Raw genomic sequence first — 24,379 nt, forward strand, 5'->3', positions numbered from 1 at the left:
TTGCCGGCCGAATTAATATAATTAAAATGAATGTCCTCCCTAAATATCTGTTTCTATTCCAATGTATTCCAATTTTTGTTAACAACACTTTTTTTAAGAATCTAGATAAAATTATCTCCAAGTTCATTTGGGATAAGAAACACCCCCGAATAAGGAAGGATTTTTTGCAGAGGCCTAAATCAGAGGGCGGAATGGGATTACCTAACTTCAAACTCTATTACTGGGCGTGTAATTTACGTGCGCTCTCATTTTGGCTCCAAGATCAATTGCCTACGTGGGCATTTATTGAAGGTCAATGTTGCCCCCCAACATCGTTGTCAGCATTAATCTTTTCCCCAGTGGCCTCAAAATATACTAAGTTGCCAAAGAATTCCATAGTCTCGCATTCTCTCAAAATCTGGCTCTCAATACGAAGGCATTTCGGTTGGCACCCGGGTTCTGTGCGCGCACCACTGGTCGCTAACCATGCTTTTCCACCTTCCCTTTCTGACTCATTGTTTAAAGTGTGGCATAGAAATGGTATTCACTCCTTCAAAGATCTTTATATTGATGGATTATTCCCGACCTTTGAACAAATACGACGCAAATTTAATTTACCCCAATCACATTTTTTTAGATTTCTACAGATACGACATTTTTTAACACAGCACACTGCTTCATTTCCAAACATACCTACCAACTCATCAATGGAATCTATATTTCTACCTGACCCATTGGTCAAAGGAGATGTTTCTATTATTTATAATTCTCTCTCATGTTTAGATAGTAATGCCTCCTTGGATTATTTAAAAACTGCTTGGGAAAACGATTTAGGAATATCTATCACTGACGAGCAATGGTCTACATCTCAAAAATTGGTGCACTCTTCTTCAGTATGCGCCAGGCATGGTCTTATACAATTTAAAATATTACACAGGTTACATTTGTCAAAGGAAAAACTCAACAGAATGTATCCGAATGTGAATCCAGCCTGCGACAGATGTGGCCAGTCGCCGGCCACTCTGGCGCATATGTTCTGGCACTGCACTAAACTAACATCATATTGGCAAAGTATATTTAAATCACTATCAGACATTGTTGGAAAACCTTTTGACCCGGATCCACTGACAGCAGTTCTAGGAGTTAAAAGCCCCGGGGTCAAATTGTCTACTTTCCAATATAACATGGTAAAATATGTGACTCTACTGGCTCGCAGACTGATACTGTTGAACTGGAAGCAAGCACATGTTCCGACTCACACTACACTTATGAAAGAGGTTATGCACTATTTGCAATTGGAAAAGATAAAGTTTGAATTGAGAGGGAGTGAAGATAGATTTTACCAGACATGGCAACCCTTCATTGACTATTTCAATAGGTGCACGCTAACCCCTCCTACACAATAGATAACAAAATAAAAAATTGGAAAGAAGAAAAAAAAGGAGAAAGGAACTGAGTGTTTTTTCTTATTTTATTTTCTCATTTAAAAAGAAGAATGTCGGGTTGGGAGAGTTTGAGAGCAAGAATGTCTGTCCTGTTGTCTTTATTTTGTTTGTCTGTTCACATTTGTCAATGTTTAACTGTTTTGTTTTTTCTTTATCACATTTATGTACCTTTTTTATTATGTATTGTATGTCACTTAATTACTCATTATCTGTCAATTATTTTCTTAAGTTATGTCATAATACAAAAAGCCTAATAAAAACTATTTAAAAAAAAAAAGAGTAATGAGGGAGCAGATTGCTTACTTCCGCTGTCTGGACAGCAGGTTTTCCCATATATACCAACACAGGGACGCAAATTTTAATCACAGACTTGTGCTACCATGGGGGCTGTTAATGTGTGTGGAGTCTGCGCTTGTAATATTATAGCGTCGTCCGGTGTGTGGGTGTACGGATGTGTTTGTGCACGCGCATGTGTGTGTGCAGTGGGCTACTAACTGCTACATTTATTTTATGTTCCCAGCTATCGCTAGATATAGTAAGCCTGTGACTTCCCAATCTGTAGCCACAGAAACATCCTGCAGACAGGTGTGGCTTTCTTTCCACCATTTATTTCACTTGCTTGGAAAATATATAGTATTTTTAGTGACTTCTTAATTTGTTGTGAAACATGTACGACGTTGATGAAGTTTTAACACATTAACTGTATATTACTTTGCCTTGCATAGTAATGTAATGCCCAGAGCCTTCATTTTCAGGGTCATTTTCAGAGTCTCCAGGGACCCAGAAGGGCATGCCAGTCACAGATGAGTGATTAGACATGTTGTGACAGCCATGTCACCGTTCTCGCGCCCACCATTCTGAGGCAATAAAGCCAAAGAGGTGAGAGTTTGACTTCAGCTTGACCCACAGTATGAACTCCCTCTATGGCATGTCAGAGGTGACCTTCTGTGGGGGTCATAGGTCAAGGTCTTAAAAACAAGAAGATCAAAAACATGGCACCCACACTGCTCCCATACGCCTGAGCAACATGGTGTCCATCTGGAGGATTTCTCCATTCAGATCGTGGAACTTTCTTCTTTCTGTAACCTGTTTCTAATGAAACGGAAATCAAATCAAATAAGCATCGGTTTAGGATTAGGAAGTAGAGTCCTAGTAGATTAGGAAGTAGAGTTCGATCTGTGGCTCCTCCTGGCTTTGTGCCAAAGTGTCTTTGAGCAAGACACTGAACTGCTAGTGTGGCTGCCCAAGTTAGGATGGATCAAATGCAGGGAATGAATTTCCCCAGGCAATGGAAATCAATACAAGTTACATAGCAAAACAAAAACAACTACATACAGGGCCATACTAGCTGATATCAGGGTACTGATTCTAATTAATGTATGACTCTAATTAAATATGCATGTAGTCCTTGTTTCTGACGGTATTTGTTTCTGATCCTTGAGTCGGAGAATTCTACTGAAGGCCTGAGGTATTTTATGAGGTTAACAGGACTCCATCTGTCAGATTCCCACTCACTCCTGCCATGTGATTTAGTGGCCCCGTCTTTAATAACAATGGTGCCCGAGCAGCGACAGCTGAAACCACTGGCTGTGGCTATCAAGAGGGCTGTAGAGAGTGTGCAGATCCTCGGCACAATATCATAGCAGGATTACATACATCTAATGATTTGATCTTTGCCAATAAATCGAAAAACTGTGTGTTGGCACTACAACAGTGTACTATATTACTTACTTACTTAATCCTCTTGGTTCCCGGTGGAACATAAGGCTGCGACTATCTGCTTCCATCTGGTCCTATCCTTTGCAGCATGTTGTGCCCAAGGGGCCAGTGAGGCTATTCAACGTTGAAGCTCTGGGCCCTAGTGGTAGGAGGAGGGACTACAGGCGGACCCGTGTATTCATGACCGGGAAACCCCGTGCAGCTGGGCTTTAACATTGAGCGCTCGGTTGCACTTCCGCATTTGACCACCAAAATTTGGTGATCAAATGCGGAAGTAGACGTCCTGAGACGATACTTCCGGCAGTCTTCCGGGTGCTTCAAAACGCCACTGAGCAACTTCCACTGACATGAATAGCTGGGGGGCGGAGCTTCGCGCCAGTTCAGTCTCTATCCTTTTATATACTCAATGGTTGTGCCCCATGTCAGATTTGCCATTTTCAGTTCTGAGGTCACAGTTCTCCGCCAGGTTGTTTTTGGCCAATCCTCTTTCCAGGTGGGGTCCATCTTAAGGCTACTTTAGGAATGCTGTTCTGATCCATTCGTACTATATATATCCTAATATAAATGTACCACGTTTCTGTGTGTACGTGTGTACATACGTGTGTACGTAGTACGTCTGTAATCTACATAACTCGAGAACCATTCGCCCCACCGACTTCAAATTTGACACACGCGTTCCACACAAGGAGTGCAGTGCCCGGTGTCCGTAAGATCGCCAGTTGTCCAGCATTTCCAACTTGCATCGTTCCATGTAGGCCAGTGGGCCAACGGGTACAGCTCTAGTATCCTAAATGACTAACTTCAGCATCACTGTAATATCTAAACCTTCATTGTGTGCAAACCATATAAATAGGTGATTTACATGATTTGGAACCACATCAATAAGGAAATGAAGAAAACTAATAAATAGGTTTAATAGATAAGCTGCAAACACTGGCTTGTTATAGTGACAAGAGTCATCATCATCTGGCTTGTGTTGAATAGTGCTTTTAAATGAAAGAGTAATGGTAAAGGCACTCTTCCAGCATTCTGCGAAGAGTTTTCATAAATGAAAGTGCATGTGGATCCACTGGAGACGACGGAGGCTCTGTGGTTAATAACTGACCTTGAGCGACAGCACCAGGCTGGAAGATGAATGAGAGCAGCTTGGGAGGAAACCAACCAATCGCCAATGATAACTTTTCAATGTTCTCCGTAGAGAAAGCATGAATTATTAGACTGCAGGCGACACCAGCATGGCTTCCCTTCCCCCACTGACAAAACCTCCCCCACCCCCAGACCCAATGATTACAATATTTCCTTTGAGGGACATTACATTTTTTCTTCCAATATTTCCTCAAGTTAAAGTCCAATTTCCTCTAAGTGAAATATATATACAAAAAAACATCTGACAAAAGTCACAGGGGGATATCTGCATTCATAAAGAAATCTATTAAAATAAGATATTACATTTATGTCTTTACTAAGAATGCAGACTCAAAGTTATCATAACCATTTCAGCAACTGCAATATCACATTTTAAATACGTTTAAGAACCTCTGAAAGAGTGGCTTCCACAGTGAAATCCGCCTCTGTGTTCATTTATCCATTTGTAACTACTCAGAGGCCCCTTTTCTACCAAATTCTTTTTGGTTCTAGAACTGGTTCCATTCTATAGATTCTTGGAACCGTGGTGCTGTCACGGAACCGGCGGCCATTTTTTGGTTCCAGTTCCGAACCAACTTTTAGGGTTCTGAACCAATTAATTTTCAGTGGAAACACTCTGAACTGGTTCAATATTAGGCGGGAAAAAATAACCAAACTGGTTCAACCCTGGTGGAAAAGAGACTAGAAATGTACTAACCAAATGGTCCTGTATAAGGCGTCACTGCGTCAGTTAGTGGTTATTTAACTCAAATTGAACACTGAGGATTTTTACTGTGTAAACACTTTCCAAAACTTGGTCTCTGGTGTCTTTTGTGGCAGCTGGAAGAAAAATAGAACAAATGATTGGGTTCCCATGTCATCACATCTAGAGAGAGCAGAGAAATCTGGAGCGCTGCAGTTGTTAACAACACAAGCTTCCATCCACACTCTGCAGAGGATAAAAACACACTTCAAAACCCTGAGTATTCATTTAACCGTGTATGGCCTAATTTATACTTTGTCATGCAAGCTCTCAACACATCGAATTGCAAGTTGTAGGTTTGTAGGTTTTCTGGTTGTCTCCACCAGGCCGAAGGCATGGGGAGAGAGTATGTTTTGCACTCCGTCCGTGTGTGTGTGTGTCCTTCCTTCCGTCCGTCCGTCCGTCCTTCCGTCCGTCCGTTACCAGCTAATCTCCGGCACCGTTGGCCCGATCCATGCCAAACTTTGCACACACACTCCCTGGATGCCAACGACGAACCTCTGCCCCAAATATTCCTCAACGGCCTGTTATAGCGCCACCATGAGGCCGATTTAGGTAAAACACATTTATGTAGATTACTCGTACACATTTTATCCATACATCACACAATTCGTTATACACTATCTCCATAGTCATGTGATCAACACGGAGCGGCACCATTTCCCATCTTCCATCCTGATTGGCTAAGATTGGCTTCCAAAGCTCACACGATTGGTCCGTTTCGAACAAAATGCCACAAATCACAAACAGTGTGCAATTTCCGTGAAATTTTACACGCACATTTCCACTAGGCCGAGGACAACATGCCACAATTTTTTTCCCCAAATCAGCCTCACGGTGGCGCTATAACAGGCCAATTCCTGTTTTTAGCTATAACTGCATCGATCTGTATACAACTTATGTATGCGCACTCCCTAGAGGCCATGGAAAAACATTGTCCCTGCATCCCTCCACATCTGCCGGTTATAGCGCCACCATTAGGCCGATTTCTGCAAAACACATTGCTTATGTTAGTCGCACAGATTTCATCCAAATCTCACGCAAATCGGTCCACATGATCTCTGTAGTCATGTGATCAAGACGAGTCTGTTGGATTTCTCCGATTCTACACTGATTGGCTAAGATTGCCTTCCAAAGTTTTCAGGAGTGGCCCGTTTCATTCAAAATGCTGCACATGTCCTGCTCATCCAGAATTCTATCCTCAGAGATGCTATGAGTGGATCTGCATTTCCTCAACAAAATGAAGAAAATGGTTGCAAAAAAACTAAAACTAAAAAACATGTTTATATTACTCCTAAACATTTTGCCAAACATCTCACACAGTCCTATCCTCCTGGTGGAGACCTGTGCCCAGAAGGGCACTTTTTCTAGTTTTGGCACTGTTTTACTGAGGTTACGGTTAGGAATAAGGTTAGGTTTAACCGTTCTAGGCATATAGTTTACTGAGGTTACGGTTAGGAATAAGGTTAGGTTTAACCGTTCTACGCATATAGTTTACTGAGGTTACGGTTAGGAATAAGGTTAGGTTTAACCGTTCTAGGCATATAGTTTACTGAGGTTATGGTTAGGAATACCAGGCAGAGCAGTTCCGTCAGCTGTACGCCAGGGGTGACTGTGTTTAAAGGCGTGCTTTCCAGTATTCGTTGAAAGTGGGGAATGCAGAGAGTGTACAACACAAACTGTTGGGTCCATTTGGTATTTTGTATACATTTGTACGCTACACTCCGAGTTACAAAATGGATACATTTACACTGAGGATTTTACTGTGCAGTGGCGTCTCATGGTCACGGCTGCTTTAAGATTCTCCTGATAACACTGTTTTCCTTGCTCTGTCTGCCACCCACTGTGACTGCTGCCTGCAGTGAACGCTGCAAAAACACTCTTCCGTTCTTCCACACTATCAGGATTTAGCAGCGAAGCCTCAAACAACTCACATATTCTTTTTGGGCTGGTAATTGAATGTGTCTGGCGCTCACGTGCACACGCACATGCACACGTGCACACACACACACACACATGTGCGCACGTGCACGCACACACACACACACACACACACGTGCACGCACACACACACACACACGTGCACGCACACACACACACACACACACACACACACACACACACACACACACACACACACACACACACACACACACACACACACACACACACACACACACACAGTACACATCCTGTATACAAAGGAGTCTGGCATAATAGGATCTTTGCAGCCATGTAGCTGGGTTGTGACTCAGGTTTCTCTAAGGACAGTTTCTGCCGTACTCCCTAGCTGGCGGTAATTATTGTGCAGGCAGACAGGCACACACACACACACAAATAATAGGACAAACTGTGGCTGGGCAGAATTGACAAAATCATGATATTTTTTACAATATACTTCGATATTGATGATTGTATCGTATTGTGTGAATATCAATTTTCTTTTAAATTGTTCAAGAATTGTCTAAAATAGTGAAAAAAGCACAAGTTCAAATCAGAATCTCGATATGCTATCAATATATTGGCCAGCCCTAGGACAAACACCATCAGTCTGTCCTAACTAACAGCATCTGGATTAAGAGCGTCTTCTAAATGCCTAAATTGTAAATTGAACTAACCTACCATTGGCAGAGCATAACAATTTAATGTATCCGGCCATAAGGCATTTGTGACCCTCGATAACTATAATAATGTGGTAAATCCCTAAATCTAATCCACAAATCCTTGTCTGCATGTGGCTGCCATGTCTGAGATGGAGAGCAGGAGCAACCTCAGGCAGGGTCTTTTCATTATGGAGGGTCATTGAAGGATACCCCTGGTTCGGCAGATGGCTGTTCTGTTCTCCATTTCTCTCTCTACAAAGGCCATGTGAGTGCACTGCACACGGGGAGCCTAAAGCCTGATTTATACTCGGCATCTGATCTACAAGCTCACAGCACGCTGCATACATGGTGCCCCACCTTGCATGCTGCCTTACCCCTTACACCAAAACTTTTGTTTCCATTTTCACTTTAATATTTTGAAAAACATTTTATAATAGTTCAAATGTCCGATCTACAAGCTCACAAAGTGTCTATTTTCCCACTATTTTCAAAAGTTTTTCAAAATAATAAAAAAAAGTCTAAAAAGTTTTGGCATAATAAGGTCCCATGCAAGGTCCCATGGTGTAATAATACAGGCAGTATTTACTTTTAACTTTTGTTGTACTGTTGTACATTCACTTGACAGATATTGAATGTCAAGATTGTTCAACCTCCAAAAATATGCACTTGAAACCCCACCATGTCCTTTATTTTAAACTCATTTTATTGTGTATAGCACAACTCACATCTGAGTTAGGCCTACTTTTCAACACGTTTGTGTACTAACAATCCAGTACATAAAAAGTATGCATGTTATATATTTCTAAATATTTTTTGTTTCATATATATTTAAAAGAACATATATTTTGAGTGAATAAAATACATAGCTAAACTACATTTTTAAACATACTGTATGTTAAATATAGACAACGAGAGAATCAAGAAGGTTTTATTTGTTACTCTTAAGTGCAACAACAGCAGCAGCATAATATACAAAACACAAGTGTAGGAGGGATACAAAAGGTTGGCCTATATAATTGAAATATGGTATATATATATATATCCCCCCCCCCCCCCGCGCAGTGTGGGGTGTGTCATGATGTTTTTCACTCCACCGTATGTTGTGTTGAAAAACAAAGCAAGTAATTACGTGAAGTTTTATTACAAAGTGAAGTCTAACAATGGTTCCCAGATTGCCAACGAGCCTGCTTTCAAAGTCAACCACAACAAGCCATTGAGGGCCATGGAAATCCCTCAGGACTGGGTCGTCATTCACAGCAGTGGGTGAGATGGTTACCAAGGAAGTAACACCTTTGTGATGCCCCACTGCTGTCTCACAGTCAATGGTCAATGGTCTCACGCATATCGTCCAAACCACTGCCGTTGTTTGCCATTGTCCGCCATAGAAATGACAATGGGCATTCTGTCCCCTCTGGCTTTCCCTGGAGAGATGGACATCTGTGGGGGGCTTCCACTTTCTCCCAGCCACTTCATGTTTTGCCAAAGAGCAAACAAACAACCATTGTGCCTGGGCTTGGCCATTACTGCCCTGCTGATGGCTATATAGACCGTCCCAGTTCATAGACCATCAGTTCATTGTGGCCTCACACAAACATGGCCATTCTGTGTACTAAAGCTATAGATAATTGCAATCTCCGAGAGGGGCTTAGACTGTAATGTGTGGCCATTATCTTTGTTAGATCACTTTAACATGTGTCTGGAACTCTGGATAGGCTAAGGGTTGGGATGTAACAGATTACATGTACAGGAGTTACTGAATTCAATTACAAAATGTATTTTTTGTAACTCATTAGGCTAATTGATATAGGTTCTGGGTTTACTTGGGATCCTATACGTAGTTTCTAGTGTAGTGACCAGTATAGGTCACAAAAGCTGCGCAGGTAGACCACATGGCATGCCCCTAAAAAATATAATATAAAAAAACTACATTTAGGCATCTGCCACTTGAATTAGTTGACTTGATTGATTGACATAAAAAAGGGCCTGTCAACTTAAACCCACAAAGCAATACTATGTTTTCAAGAGTGTTGCACATAAATGATCAGTAGCATTACCAAGTTATACAAGAAAACCCTTCCAATTACATTTCCCCCACTATTTCCCATTCCATGTGTGTTTGTCTTATTGTGTAACACCAGTGCCTCTATTCCAAATCCCCCTCAGGTACATTTTTAAACTATTTTCAGCAATGGAATAATATATTTTTGAGGTGGGTAGATCTTGTTGAGTCGGACATTTCGAAAGTAGCTCGAGTCACAAGTCAAAATAGTGTGGGCACGCCTGGACTACACTGTCTCTCTGCATTCTATGAATGTTATTACCTTGCTTATTGCAAGTTGCTCTGGAAAAGAGTTTCTGATAAATGCCTAAATTGTAATTGTAATAAATAACTATAGGCTGGTTAAAAACATTGATTTAGAAAGTCATCAAATGTAATCAGGGTACATTACTTTGATGGCATTATCAATATGTAGGCCTACTTTGTAATGGAATGCATTTCAACCTTCCAATTCTTGCATGGTCAAAATGTAAAGCTATTTATTTTATACAGTAAGGCTTTTTCACAGAAAACATTTATTTGGTATACAAACAAGGAATATGCTGACATCCCAATTTAAAACGATCAACACATGAATCAAAGAGTGACAAAGACTATACAAATTAGGCGACATGCAAGATTTACTAATCAGGTTGATATCACAAGACTGACAACAAATTAAAGCATCTCTTTCATTCCAATCCAGCCTATCATCTCGACATGATTAAAATAGAGGCCATCTAATAAAGACTAAGGTGATTCATTTTAATAGAAATTTGTTTGAGATGGCTGCCGTTTTAGATTGCTTATCAATTATGTAAAAACATGATGTATAGTCTACATTCTCTCAATCAATGTTCCTGCATCAAACATTGCTGCATAGCTCTTTGCCTTGAGGGTGAATACCTATTTGTGAGTGTTGATTCGCTAGCATCCTACGTCAAGTCGCCAACAGTCAACATTTGACAGCATCCTACCCTCACTCCACCACAAACAGTCCTCGAGGGGTGGTGGTTGTCATCGGCTCAAAACCCAATCAATGCTAAATCACATGGTTGTTAATTTTTACATTTTGAATCTGTATGTATCTGTTATATTAGCCTGAAGGGGGGTGCAGACAGTGTTGATTGATCATGGTTGACATGGAAACGACATCTTCTGGAAATATTCCACAATGCACACTTCAGCTCCCAACCACTATGATACCTATAGATAGGCCTATATATGGCCATATTCCTACCAGGGTGTGTGGAGAAGGTGAACTCCACACACACACACCCTGTGTTTTTTATGATCCCTCGTGCTCGTTTCACCCACACGATTAGCATAAATGACTGTCTGAAAGGCAGATATGGGAGGAATATTGTGGCCTATATACAGTGAGCTGAGGTCACTGTATCCAGTATCCCCATGCATGTTTGTATTATTTATTTTTTTGTCATACAGTTGCTGCATATGATAGCCTATTTGAACTGAATACTTTATTAACAGTCTGCAAAAAACAGAAAAGGGTAGAGAAGGATGCTATTAATTAAACCCAATAAAACACTATACGGCTTGTTTCCATTTGGGTCCTGTGTATCATGGCTCATGCATCATGATGTCCATAATAATAGCATCCGCTTCAATACCACCATGGTCATTTTTATTAGGCAACTCCCCTCTCCGCCAACAGAAGGCACTTGGTTGGCCCCCCGCCCCCGGTCTGAGTTTAGCCGTCTGCCTGATATTAAAACCAACTCACTGCAAGCAAGCGCTCCCACAATAACAGTAGTGACGTCACTGCCACCAGTCTCGTTGGATACAGCTGCAAGAGAGAGAGAGAGAGAGAGAGAGAGAGAGAGACACGCACACAAGCACAGAGAGACAGACACCGAGAGAGTGAGCATTGCAAGAGGCAGAGAGGAGAGAGAGAGAGAGAGAGAGAGAGCGCTGATTGAGGGAATAGCAGAGAGAGAGAGAGAGGCGGCGGATCGGAGACGGCCATCTTAGCTACCGCGGCTCTAGAAAACACATCTTCTGGAATATTATTTTCTTTTGTATATAGAATTATTCCAGCCCAGCCGAAGGTGGATAGAAGAAGGGTTGTTTTTCATCGCCCCATAAACTCGATTTCGGGATGCGGCTCCGGGGGAACCATAGGCAATTTGCCTCCGCTGTCATCGGACTGGTCCTGGGACTATTATGTGCCGTGGAGACGGCTAAAGGTAAGGTTATAAGCTCCCTCAGTCAGTCGGGATTTACACATCGTTTTGTTGCGCTGCCCAACAAACAACAACAACACAATACACGCACTGTTTAAATTGTTCTATGTTCTAGGCGTAGGCCTACCGTAGGCTATACACAATACAGATAGACGATGGATCCTAGTGCTGGTATTCCCACGGGAGGGATGCGCGTAGAGTAACCTGTTCCAGGGATGGTCAGCCTGGAAGCCGCATCGCATAGGGATGGATGGATGGCGCCTCCGCTCCGGCAGCAAGTGCATCGAGCGGAGATTGCGTTTATTTTTAGACGAAACCATTGCAAACATATATATATTTTTGTTGGTTAACGTCAATCGTCACCTTTCTTTTTTCTATATCTGATAATATACGCAACGAACGGTTATTTTACATATCAAGTGTCCCAATACGGTCTCCCATGGTTTCTTTTATTCTATTTTTGGGTACCACCACCGTGTCTGTTATAAATAATACGCTGTTTTTAACGACGTTAACTTATATTCTCGTTCGTGTTTAAAACACATAGGCTAATGTGTGCCGTTGAGTTGAGTGTGCAGAACGTTTCTGTCTGTCTGTGTTCATTTTAAAAGGGTAGCCTACTTTCTGTAATCGTTCTAGCACTGAACATTAGAATATGTCTCTTGAATAATTCATGTCCCTGCGTAAGCTATGCGACTTCTGGCATTTCTCTTTTCTTTCGTTCTTTATGTTTTATTTTTACGTGTTTTTTTATATAGCTAGAGTCATTCTTTTCTATTCGTGGCCTAAATTCATGGTTTGACAACGTTATGGGCGCGTACGTACGTAGGTCCGAAGCTTGCACGCATTGCAGATCCTCCTCTACCAACAAGCACTGTGTGTCGGCGGTGTTTCAAAAATTCACGTTGTATTGCGATCATCACACATCACAGGCTTTAATACTAGCAAAGCACAAGCTTTTAGCAGGTCTAAAGGGTTATAATGACAGGAATGGAAATATTCGCTCCCCTTTGAAATGCACACTTTGTGATGAATTATACAGGCCTTTACTGGGGGGGTCACCTTCCCTTCCCTATGATGATGAACATCCCAATTCTGGATTTATAGGCAACTGAATATTGTATATTGAATATATTGAAATTGACCAGAGACCTCTGTAGTGTAGAATCTGTAGATCTGTCCCAGGCTGTTAAAGGGCAGGTTGATATTGATATTAGTCACTGGATATAGCCAACGTGTCCCTGTGGAAACCTCCAATACCTGAGGGAATAATAATGAGTATAGTTTGTTGTTTCTATGGGCATGGCACACCCATATTATGCTCAGTCAGACCTACACAGTATTGGGAGGCCATGATGGATCAATACAATGCTAATAAGACAACCGGAAATGAATCCGTAACAGTAAAAACTTGCTGAATGTATTGTTCAACAATCTATAATAGGCGTGTTGGTCATGTCAAGCAGCTGAAGACATGTATTAGCAGTGGCTAATGGTCACCATCTGTAAAGCAATACCTTGATTTTCATTAGGTCGACCAAAGGACATATAGGCCTAGAAATTAGATGTGTGTGTGTGTGTGTGTGTGTGTGTGTGTGTGTGTGTGTGTGTGTGTGTGTGTGTGTGTGTGTGTGTGTGTGTGTGTGTGTGTGTGTGCGTGCGTGCGCGCGTGTGTGTGTGTGTGTGTGAGCGTGCGTGCGTGTGTGTGTGTTTAGAAAGGAAGGTGTATATTTGGATAGTCACTAGCTTACACCTGCTGGAATCCCTGGTCTTATCAGTTATGGGCTGGCTGTGAAATGGTGTCAGCTTATCATTATTGTCTAAAGTTCAATTGCCTGTGTGTAGTGTTCCACCACGTGTGCTCTCTAGTACAGCCTTGTATGTGTTTGTAATCCTCTTCTCATCAAACTGTATCATCAGAAGCGTCTGGGCATTTCGTTTCAAGTTGTGCACTGATATCCGCAGATGTTAGATGTACAGTAGATTGCCGTATAGTGGCGATCTTTATCATTATGGAAACAAGCTGAGGCAGAGTCTGGTGGAGCTTCTGGCTTGCAGCAAAAGAGATAGAGATTCTCCGAACATTCAGTACACTGAAAGAAGTCACTGCCTTCACGCAAAACATGTGGATTTGCAGATGTTATTCGTTCCCTTTAGACATCAAGTGTGGGAATGTCATATTACGTTTTTAGTTGTGCCCATCGCTTTTTCCTGTTCTGCTATCATTGAGCAGCTGCTGGATGTGCCCATATTCCCTCAGAGTGAGAGATTAGGCCTGTGATGTGCAGCCCTTTTCTCTGTACACACAGTCCAGACAAAAGGGGCAGGCTGCTGGGAACCATTCTCAGCTCATTCATCATCGAATTAACAAATTCTAGTTGAACAAATTGCTTTGTGTGAAGCACAAACAAATGCATCCTCTGCAAAGTCCAGGGATGAAATACATGCATCATATATGAGCCCGGGGGGGGGGGGCCTCCCACGCACTGTAATTACTAAATGCTGTTAGTTGGTTTGACATGTATTAGGGAAATGTATATGGACATTGTTGTTGCCTTTACAAGATAGAAATGGTTGTTCCCACAGTCTGAAAAAAACAAAAGTAAAAAAAAAACAAAAAAACAATGCACATAATGTAGCTCTGCGAAAGATAGGTTGAGGTTGATCACCATCAATTGTTAGGTTGCCCCCTGGCTAATATCACACCTTTTATAGCCATTGTTTTGCAGAAGACTCACATTACAAAATTACATTTTTATGCTATGAACAACCAAGATACCTGTCCTGTATAGTTAGTAGGCCATGTGACATACTGTAGTGCTCCATGTCTTGCTAAAACCAAACCTACACACAGCTGACAATGGCCACATTGTTTCCCTCTCCCATGCTGTTCTAGTAACACTGTTGCATGCCATCATTCAGTTCTGACACCAGAGTTAGTTTACAGGATTGTTTTAACCACATGAAATTACACGTCGACCAATGACAAGCGTAAAAGAAGGCAAGAGAGTCAGAGGGATATGATCATACAATACAATACTCATTACCGTAATTACGATTACCTTAACCCATTTTGGTGCTAGCATTGTTATGCTTTAGCTATTTTTGAAAAATCGAAGAACCACTGACATAGAAACATAGCTTTTTCAGAAAACTGTCAGGATGTAGAAGACATTTTTAGAATCTGATCTCAGGTCAAAATGGGTTAAAGTGCATACTGTGTGTGCATAGTGCAGTGCATACTATCCCACATCGCAGATGTTTCTCTTTGAACAGCTGTGGGGTCCCCCCCCCCCCCCTGGGCTGAGATACATCAAATAAAATGTCAATTATTTTTAATCTGTCACCTAGTTTGGTTTTGATGAACCCAATTAAATTTGACATTTATTGATTTTTGACTTCAGTCATCAAGTGTCATGCTTTAATGACAGGAATCACAGCTCAGACGTGTACCAAACTACTGTGCTACATTGTAACTAAAAATGTGAAATGATTATATTGCTTCCTTTGAGCATCACATTGCAATTTTGAGAATGATTAGGCCTAAAGAACTGCCCTGCACTGCCCTTAACAACAATTTGCTTGCCCTACAGAGGCTTTATCTCTCAAAGTTAACTCTTGAATTGTTGCCTGATTTATTCATAGAATTCCCAGTGGAACAAAAGAGCTGCTTTGGCCCACAGTTCTGGGCCTAGATTTTGAGCCGCACACATCACAATGTGGTCACTGTTAGGGACCACAACTCAAGCCCTTCAAGAATGTGTATGATAATCCTCAAAAAGTGCTGTTGTTGGAGGAGCGTTGCAGTTTGTAATGTGTAGCCTATACTCAGACAACTGTCTTTATTTTGGGGTTGGTGGTGACTTGCCCTCGTCGGTTCCCTCGGTGGCTGAATGGAGTTAGTGACCCATCAAGAATGGGTCATTCAATTGTGGAAATTAAAGTCTTGCTCCTCCTCGCTCAGTCAGCTGTCCGAACAGCCATGTCCCGCAGAAAGACGTCTAGATTCCCTTAAACCCTTTAGGCCTGACCTCAAAATTAAAAGTTTTCTGAAAAAACTATGTTTCTATGTCAGTCGTTCTTCGATTTTTCAAAAATAGCAGACCTACAAGCTCGTAGCGCGCCACTCGGTGGCGCGCTATGAGCTTGTAGATCTGCTATTTTTCAATAGCTAAAGCATAACATAATGCTAACACCAAAATGGGTTCCCGCCCAAAATGGGTTAAACCCTTTCTCATGATGGCATGAATGAAGCACTCTTTCTTACCGTGTGTATCAATGTAATGTGAGGCGGATTGACTTTTTATTTTGTGCAGGTAAATGTCAATAAGCAATACAATTGCAATACAGTTTTTTCCCCGTATCAAGTAATAACACTACATTTTCATGAAACAAGGTTATGGAAACGGCTTTGACACCTATAAAAGTAACTTGTCAACGGAAGTGGTTAGGCTATTATTTCAAAACTATTATTCACTAGCCACAATAGATAAAAGGAAAAAGCTTAATTCTTTGTCCTACTAATGTCCAATTACGTTGGACTCTCACTGTGGTATTTTTCTGAGGCAGAGAAATATTAAACCACTGCTTGTTAATTCAAGCCTTACATCAGAACTTATCTGCCAGTAGATCTGCAGTTCTCCCTAGAGCACCATCGTTGCTGGTAGAAATATGGCTCTCCTCGGAGCTCTGTGTGAGTTAGAGTGAACACATTGAAAACCAGGAGTCTCTCCGTGTGAACCATGTAACCAGAGCACACGTTACCTGCAGTCCCAGAACCAGGAGTCTCTCCGTGTGAACCATGTAACCAGAGCACACGTTACCTGCAGTCCCAGAACCGCAGGTCTGATAAACTGAGCAGCCCCTGTGCAGAGTTACGAGGCGTCTCACTCCCTCACTCTCACTGGGCCTTTGTGCCATTCACACAGAGAGGTGATTGAGTTGCATTGAAACTTCTATACGGCTCCCAACCCCCTCTTCAGAGGAACACCCCAGCCCTGTTGTCGGGAAAGGGCTGGGGGGGTGGGGTTGGTCGGTCAGTCGGATGGTTGGTTGTTGTCATTGCGTAAAGTAACAAACAAGTGTGGCTGGACGGGCAGCTGAGAAGCACTCCTGTGTGAGTTTGGATGTTTAGGGAGCGGGGCCCCAGAGAGACTGGCCTTGCCTTAAGGACTGTCAACGTTTCCTAGAACAGACGGTGCTCTGTGATGGAGACGGCTTGCGCCAACGTTGGAAGGCAAGGTAAACAGAGAAGTGTGGCTACCAGTGTTTCAGACCACAAGCAGAAACTCTGCTGACTACCTAAAATAGGCAAGCACAATGGAAGTCATTCCATGACTTGCACCAAAGACCAGCAGTTCTCCCATGCGCGTCTGGCCTTTTTGACTACAAGATATTTTTTGCCAAACATCAATAAGTCCCCGAAGCAGCTCTCTGAACCACTTTGATTGGTTCATTTGTGTTGAAAATGCACTTGAGTACCAGAAAGGAAAGCAGTTCTGGGCAGCATAGGAATTTTCTAGAAACCAGCTATTCTTCATGTAAGTTGTAAGGGATAAGACTAGCCTACATTTACAGTAATATAAACAGATTGACTGATTGTCAGTACCTAACATTAATAGAAACATTTCACTTTCTCTCTAAAAATCTTTCTCTCTTGCTTTTTGAGTGGTGCAACCACTCCCTTACGGAGCTATGTGTGTGGGTGGCTGGGTGCGTCTGAGCACAAAAACAGCATGGTTGTTTTTCACCACCTGTGCGCAACCTAACACACACACATACACAAACACACACGCACATATTAACTGTATATATGATGATTTTGGGTGTTCCAGTACAGTACAGTGACAGTACAGTACAGTAGAGGGTACAGTAGAGCCCCACACGGTAGTAGTACCCCCACACGGTAACTCTGTCATTTCTCAACCGTTTCGGACGGGGGGCGGCTCGCCGGAACCGGGCCGGCACCCTGGCCGTGGTCCTGTGGGTCTGGAACTTCCGGGGACCCCCCGGGGACCCCCACACAGAGTTGCACCACTCACTTCACACGGGTGTGAAGTGAGTCTTTTGTTTTGTTAATTATAATTGCAGCTACAGTATTTCACCATCAATAAACTTAAAAAATAAGAAGAAAAGATTAAGATATTCCCATTTCTTTGATAACACCTGTGTTACCTGAGTGTCTTTATACCTAGGCTGTTAATTAATACCTGTGTTGTACAACAACTCCCATTCCATAATTAACTGAAACTAGTCCATTGGGCACTCTGGAACGAAGTCATTGGGAAAATGGGAATGCATGCTAATTATTAATAGTCCTGATTTGAACAGCAATGAGTCAGTGAGCTGACCGTGTCCTACCAAGAGTTACCATCTCAAAAACAGTATAAACATTATTTCCGGTAAAAAGATTGTATCGTCGTTATTACTTCCAGCCAGGCCTGGGCAGAACTGGCATAATTGTCTGTTGATCCGTGCAAGACTGGATGCTTGACATCCATGCCAGGAGCATGTTGACACTTTTCATTAGTATTGCTGTGTATGTGGTTTTCACCATACAATGAATGTGGATACGTTTGTCTGTCTCCTTGTTGCCTAAAATCTTGAAAATGCATTCAACAGTATCATTTGTTTCAGGTAATAGTAGTAAACATTTACTGACTAAATGTAGACGCTCAGAAATGAGGATCTAACATGAATGTGGGTTCATGTTGTCGTAACAGTTAAATACAAATTCACTGGTTTGTGCATTGACCACATAGGCCTACTGTAATTGCGATGTTTGCGGTTTTAGTTGGTTTTAGACAGGAGGCCTCTGTTGTCATCCCCTCCCTCTGCCCTTATACAGTCTGTTAATATGCCTGTGTAACACCCGGGATTCGAACTCGGGCCTCCCGCGTGAAAGTCCAACATCTTAACCACTAGACCAAAGGGATATCCCTATGGACCGGGGGAGATATTAGACTATTGAGGCCATCAAGCAGAGGCTCTGAGCCACTCTGCTACACCTGGTATACCATAATGTAATCCCAAATCAATGAGTCTGTTATGATTTGAATTCACCTTCAAATATCATACATTAATGGCATTTTCTAATTACACTGTCGATGAATTATGGATCAATCAGTAGTATCCTGAGGCAAACGTAGTCAGATACACTCTCGTATGCTTGATTTATAATTGGTTGTGCTGTGCAGTTCTGTAGGTGTGCTATTTTTGGTGTGAGACGACGATGCGTGACCAAGTATAAATCAGGTTTAAGAAGATAGATGTTTATTCCATGAGTTCGCAGTAGAACTACATGATCATTACACACTGTGGTCAAGTAGTTCTCAACCAGATGCAGCAGGGATCAGACCATAATTATACTACACATGGATAAGAGTGGGAACTTGTTTCATAGAGCATGTATGTATTCAGATATTAAGAATATATCATAAGGCCAACAACATACTCATGTTAATGTTTGTCACTACACCACTATGTTTGTCACGCCTTGCACACATTACAACAAGACTTTAGGCCATATAAGAAATTAGTCCACAACACAAAAGCAGTGTAAGCCAATAGTTTCACCAACTTTACAATAAGGTGTGGTTCAACGTTGCATTTGAATGGGAGAAACGTTACCTAATATCTCCTGCAAGCCGTTTGCAATCCAATGCAAAACAGGAATCACACAATTGAAAATGCAGAGCGCCTCCAGAAAACGTCACGGCCAGTACCACACAGATTACCACACATTAGAACTACTGGCTGCATGTTCTTCTCATCATTTCATAACAACCACTGAGAGGTTTCACAGCCTTGTGAATGAGTTCATTTAAAAATGATCGTCTGGAAGGATGGTGACACGATCTCAACAACTAGCCTTCACTGTCGTCATTTTTCTGGTTCACCCCAAGATGACCAGTAGCTTTATGTCAGGTTAATGTTATCTTATCTTGTAGCGTCTGTCCACGAGTGAAGGTTATACTGTTGCTGGGTACGTGCAGAGCTTTTGAAAAGAAATAGAGGCCTATATTGCTTTTGTGTGTGTGTGTGTGTGTGTGTGTGTGTGTGTGTGTGTGTGTGTGTGTGTGTGTGTGTGTGTGTGTGTGTGTGTGTGTGTGTGTGTGTGTGTGTGTGTGTGTGTGTGTGTGTGTGTGTGTGTGTGTGTGTGTGTGTGTGTGTGTGTGTGTGTGTGTGTGTGTGTGTGTGTGTGTGTGTGTGTGCCTGTGTGTGAGATTGAGAGAGAGAGATAGAATAGAGATAGACAGGCAGACTGATAGACCGACCGACAGACCTTGATCCCATAATGGAAATCAGTTGTCATGGCAGTATGAAACACAGGACAGCATGGATACAGAAAAGGAGATGTAGCTGTGTGTGTGTGTGTGTGTGTGTGTGTGTGTGTGTGTGTGTGTGTGTGTGTGTGTGCACGTGCACGTGCACGCGTGTGTGTTTGTGTGAGGATTACCAGGACCCATTGTGGCCCTGTCATTCTCACAGGAAGTGTTTCAGCATGGTCAGTAGGTCAAACTGTATAGGTTAGCTTTCAATAAAAGTGTTGGGACTATCATAAAAGGCCTGTGTGGCTTTCATGTCTGCTGTGGCTATCAAGAGACTATTATATTTTACCGCTCCATTTGGAGCTATGAATTTCAACTTTCAAGGCATTTCAAGATGCACGATTTGGCAGTGTTTCAGATGTTGTCGTCACACTGTTAAGACATGTTGTTGAATTGAAAGGTAAGCTGTTGCCTTGTCTGAGAGTTGACCCTTTACAATACTTGACTCTTTTTGTCTTAATTCAGTTTACAAAGCCCATACAGAAACATTGTGCACAACACAAATGGTTATTCTGAGCCTAATGAGTTTCTTGATTCAATTATTATTATGATCCCAAATCAGCTGGGATCTATGCTTTTGGTGAAGCCAGGCTACCTCAAAGTACAGGTCAAGTGTTCAAAATTGAGCTCATTTCATATGATCTTGCTTCTTGTGTACTACTAAGTAGTAATTTCGTCTTTGTGTTGGCTGCTGGTGGGTGAGACTGATAACTGCGTAGATACGTATTGGTACGGCAGACCGCGGCACATGGAGCCTCGCCAGGGGAATTAATTATCCTTCCCAGAGGTCAGCCTTCTTCCAAACCCTGCAAACACTCCTTTCACTGCAGAATAAGAAACATGGGTTTCCCGATCATCTCAGTTTAGTACATTAAAACTTTTGGCAGTACTGAGACTGTGTCTTTATTATTGCATTATTGTAGTGTCATGTTCTCAAATATACATAAAAAATAGTCTTTGGATAAACATGAGCCTATTCCATCGTTTGTTCGTTTGTCTGGCTAGCCCATCAACCTTGCGAGTGAATGAAACAGGCGCATCCCATTATAGGATTAAATGTCAGTGGCATTATATGCTGTGTAACAAGATTGCATACAAGGTACAGTGTTGCGTGCATGCTGTGAGCAGGTCCAGTCACCTACCATCTGTGCATAGCACATGTCTCGTGCGTTTGTCTTTCTGAATGCATCTGGCTTATATTAGGGACCTGGTGGTAGCACAAATCCACATAACCTGCAGTGCATAGTGCATCGTGACCCGTGCGTGGCACCATCAGGACGTGAAAAGGGTGTGTGTGTGTGTGTGGGGGGGGGGGGGGGGGGTTGACGTCATGACGTCATGACTCACATTTGTGTATTCGTTTCTGGGCCGAAACGTCCCTATTGTTGTTTGCTGCTGGGGGAAACTGAATAAAGAAACAAGAATCCTATTCTGTTCCAGTATCATATGGCTGTACAGTTAAAATGTATAATGGCTAATATCACTCTCTAGATATTAGTCTAGAATCTCTGTATGGAACCTGCATTTCCAAGGGGCGGATTAAAAAAAAAAGCCCAGTCTGGCGATAAACCCGGCCCATATTTGTATACTGAGGCTCTGATTGGTGCCCCACAACTTCGGGGGTAGCGAAATCCAATCACAACCGAGAGGGGCCAGACTAATCTTTTGCACTGGCAGATCTGTCTGGTTTCCAGGCTATGATGAAGTCAATTGGATGAACAGATTTGAGATATGTGAAGTGGCATACCGGTAGTTCTGCAGATGATCATGGTTAATGACTAATATGTCTAACAGCATTCAAGGTGTAACCTGAGGTTACCATTATTGTTTGCCCTATGGATGAATGGACCATGCATGTCTGTGGGAATACTGAGTTCTTACCATAATGATATAGTGCAACCTGGTCGTCCCTGGTGTGGCCCATTAGAGCAGTGGTTATCAGTAGGGTTAGGGGACCCCCAGAGGTCCCTGAGGGGGTTCCAGGGGATTAAACCGTCAACATGAACAACATTTTAACCATTTTATTGTTAACAATAACAATATTGTTATTATTTGGCCTTGATGATAATGACCTTTACCGGTATGTCATTCTATTCACAGTGGGTGGGCCATACCTCATGGTGCAGACTGCAGAGGTGTGGCATTATTACTCACCTTGGCAACAACCACAGGGGGTGGTTACCCAGGTGTGCAAGGGTTGATGCCATGTAGGTCGGTGTTCAATGCCTTTCGTTTTAGTTTTTTGTATTATAATTTTGACTGATGGAAAGAACGCATAATTATGTACAATAAACGGTTTGACATATGCGACATGATATAATTCTCTGGACATTGAATTACTCAAGCACGCGTCTAAACTCAACTCAATGCAATATGGGGGTCAGCTGTCAATATCAATTTGGGGGTCCTTGACATGAAAACATTAGAGAATCACTGCATTAGATTAGATATCTCTTTATCTCACGGACTGTGCACAGTGCACACTCATGCTGACACTGTGCAAACACTTTCCTAGCCACTCTTTAACCCACCCATTTGTACTCTTTATCTGTCTAGTCTGCACTGGTGCACGATTAGACACATTCAATGGTTTTAACGTGTGCTCCGTTTTTTTATTTGCAAACTGCCCTTGAAGTTTTTCAATGGCTTCAACATGTAATTAAAGTGTATGGATTTCCTTTTATTTGTAATTTTTTTTCCTTTTGTTTGTAATTTGAGAGAAACTTGTAGATAAAATACTGCAAGACAATTAATTTCAAGCTGAGTTTCTGATATGACAATGCGTGTGACAATGTGTACTGCTGCTTGCCAAATGCTTTGACAAAATTGACACAAGTAGGCCATGTCATGTTAGAATGGAAATATGCAATAAAACCAGAAGCAGCACATATTCACTTACATAACTTTGACCCACATAATTTCAAAGCCTGTAAGATACAGGAATATTACACTTTACTTACATTTCTTTCTTACAGCTACATGGTATGAATTATAATTAATTCCTCGTGTCAGTTTTGATTAGGGGATCATTTTATGTAATTTATGACATAATTAACGTGGACCAATACGCTTTTGGAGCTGATTTCCAAACATTGTGTACTGTCTTATATGCACCACACCAATTGAGTACCACAGACGAAAAACAGTCTAAGTCCAAATTTCATTCTGACCCCTCCACGAAAAGGCCTCGTTGTCCTGAACCCTTATCATTTATACATTATGGATCAATAGTGTGGACGTAGACTGTTTTTGTGGCATTTTGCTTGCTTCTGGACTGATTGCTTCTATATTGGTTATCTGTCCTAGATATCAGTGAAAATGATCCAGGTTAACGTCCAGACTCATGGAACATTGATTGATATACCTGATTTATAACCTTTGCACGCTGTGTTGCACACTGAAAATAGCAGATATACCGGTACAAGCTTGTAGATCATCCATTTCCAGTGTGCGACACTAGCGCACGCAAGTATAAAAAAATCTCTGTTAGGATCATAATTGGTACCTTGTGCACCATATCAGACAAAATTGTTTTCCTTTTAAAGTTGAAGTAACGAACTGGCAGGCTGCCATGTTAAGCAAAAATGTCAAGGTTGCCTACCTACTTACTACTAACATCAAAGCTCCTTCCCTAATCTCATTCCCACCAATAGTCTGCCCTCCTCAGTGGAGTCAAGCCACTCCCTTGATAAAGATTTTAACACGATAATGCATAGCACACAGTTCACACTGTCCAGAATAAGCAGCCGTTCATTTATGAATTACCCAATTAGTGCTACCAGTGGGGGGGGGAAACATTTAGCATTTCGCTAAATTAGGGCTGGATTTGACTGAACGCTCTATGGTGCAACAGATGTTCCCCCTATTCATGGTGGCTTTGAAGGGGGATGATAAAGTTGTTTTGTCACCAGGGCCTTGTCGACACAATTTCACACAATGTATGTGTTCATTTCACGCTTTCAATTCAGTTTCCTTCTAGATTGCATTTCACGGGAGGTGTCAGAAAGTGAAAAGTTTTTTTTGCTTCTTCTTCTTCTTCTTTTTCACCCACAATGATCCAATGGCAGTTGTGCTGTCCGCTTTTTGAAGTCCTCCTGAGTCATCTTCTTCTCCTTTCTCATCTAGTTCCCACTCAGTCATGACTCATGTATGTTATTGACTCATGTATGTTAT

General features: G+C 41.9%; 1 protein-coding gene across 2 annotated transcripts in view; it reads left to right on the plus strand.

Annotated features, from left to right (window-relative positions):
* Nucleotides 1-24,379, plus strand: part of clstn1 (calsyntenin 1) — a 324,752-nt gene that overhangs the window by 264,540 nt on the left and 35,833 nt on the right. Inside the window, exon 2 of one of the 2 annotated variants that reach the window (XM_079494725.1) lies at nucleotides 11,585-11,879. In XM_079494725.1, coding sequence (XP_079350851.1) covers nucleotides 11,792-11,879 — 88 coding nt within the window. In that variant the 5' untranslated portion in view covers nucleotides 11,585-11,791. Of the gene's footprint in view, nucleotides 1-11,583; nucleotides 11,880-24,379 lie in introns of those variants that run through there. The other variant, XM_079494726.1, reaches the window with a different exon arrangement.

The sequence above is a fragment of the Electrona antarctica genome (assembly GCF_951216825.1).
Source record: "Electrona antarctica genome assembly, chromosome: 2".
Lineage (NCBI taxonomy): Eukaryota > Metazoa > Chordata > Actinopteri > Myctophiformes > Myctophidae > Electrona > Electrona antarctica.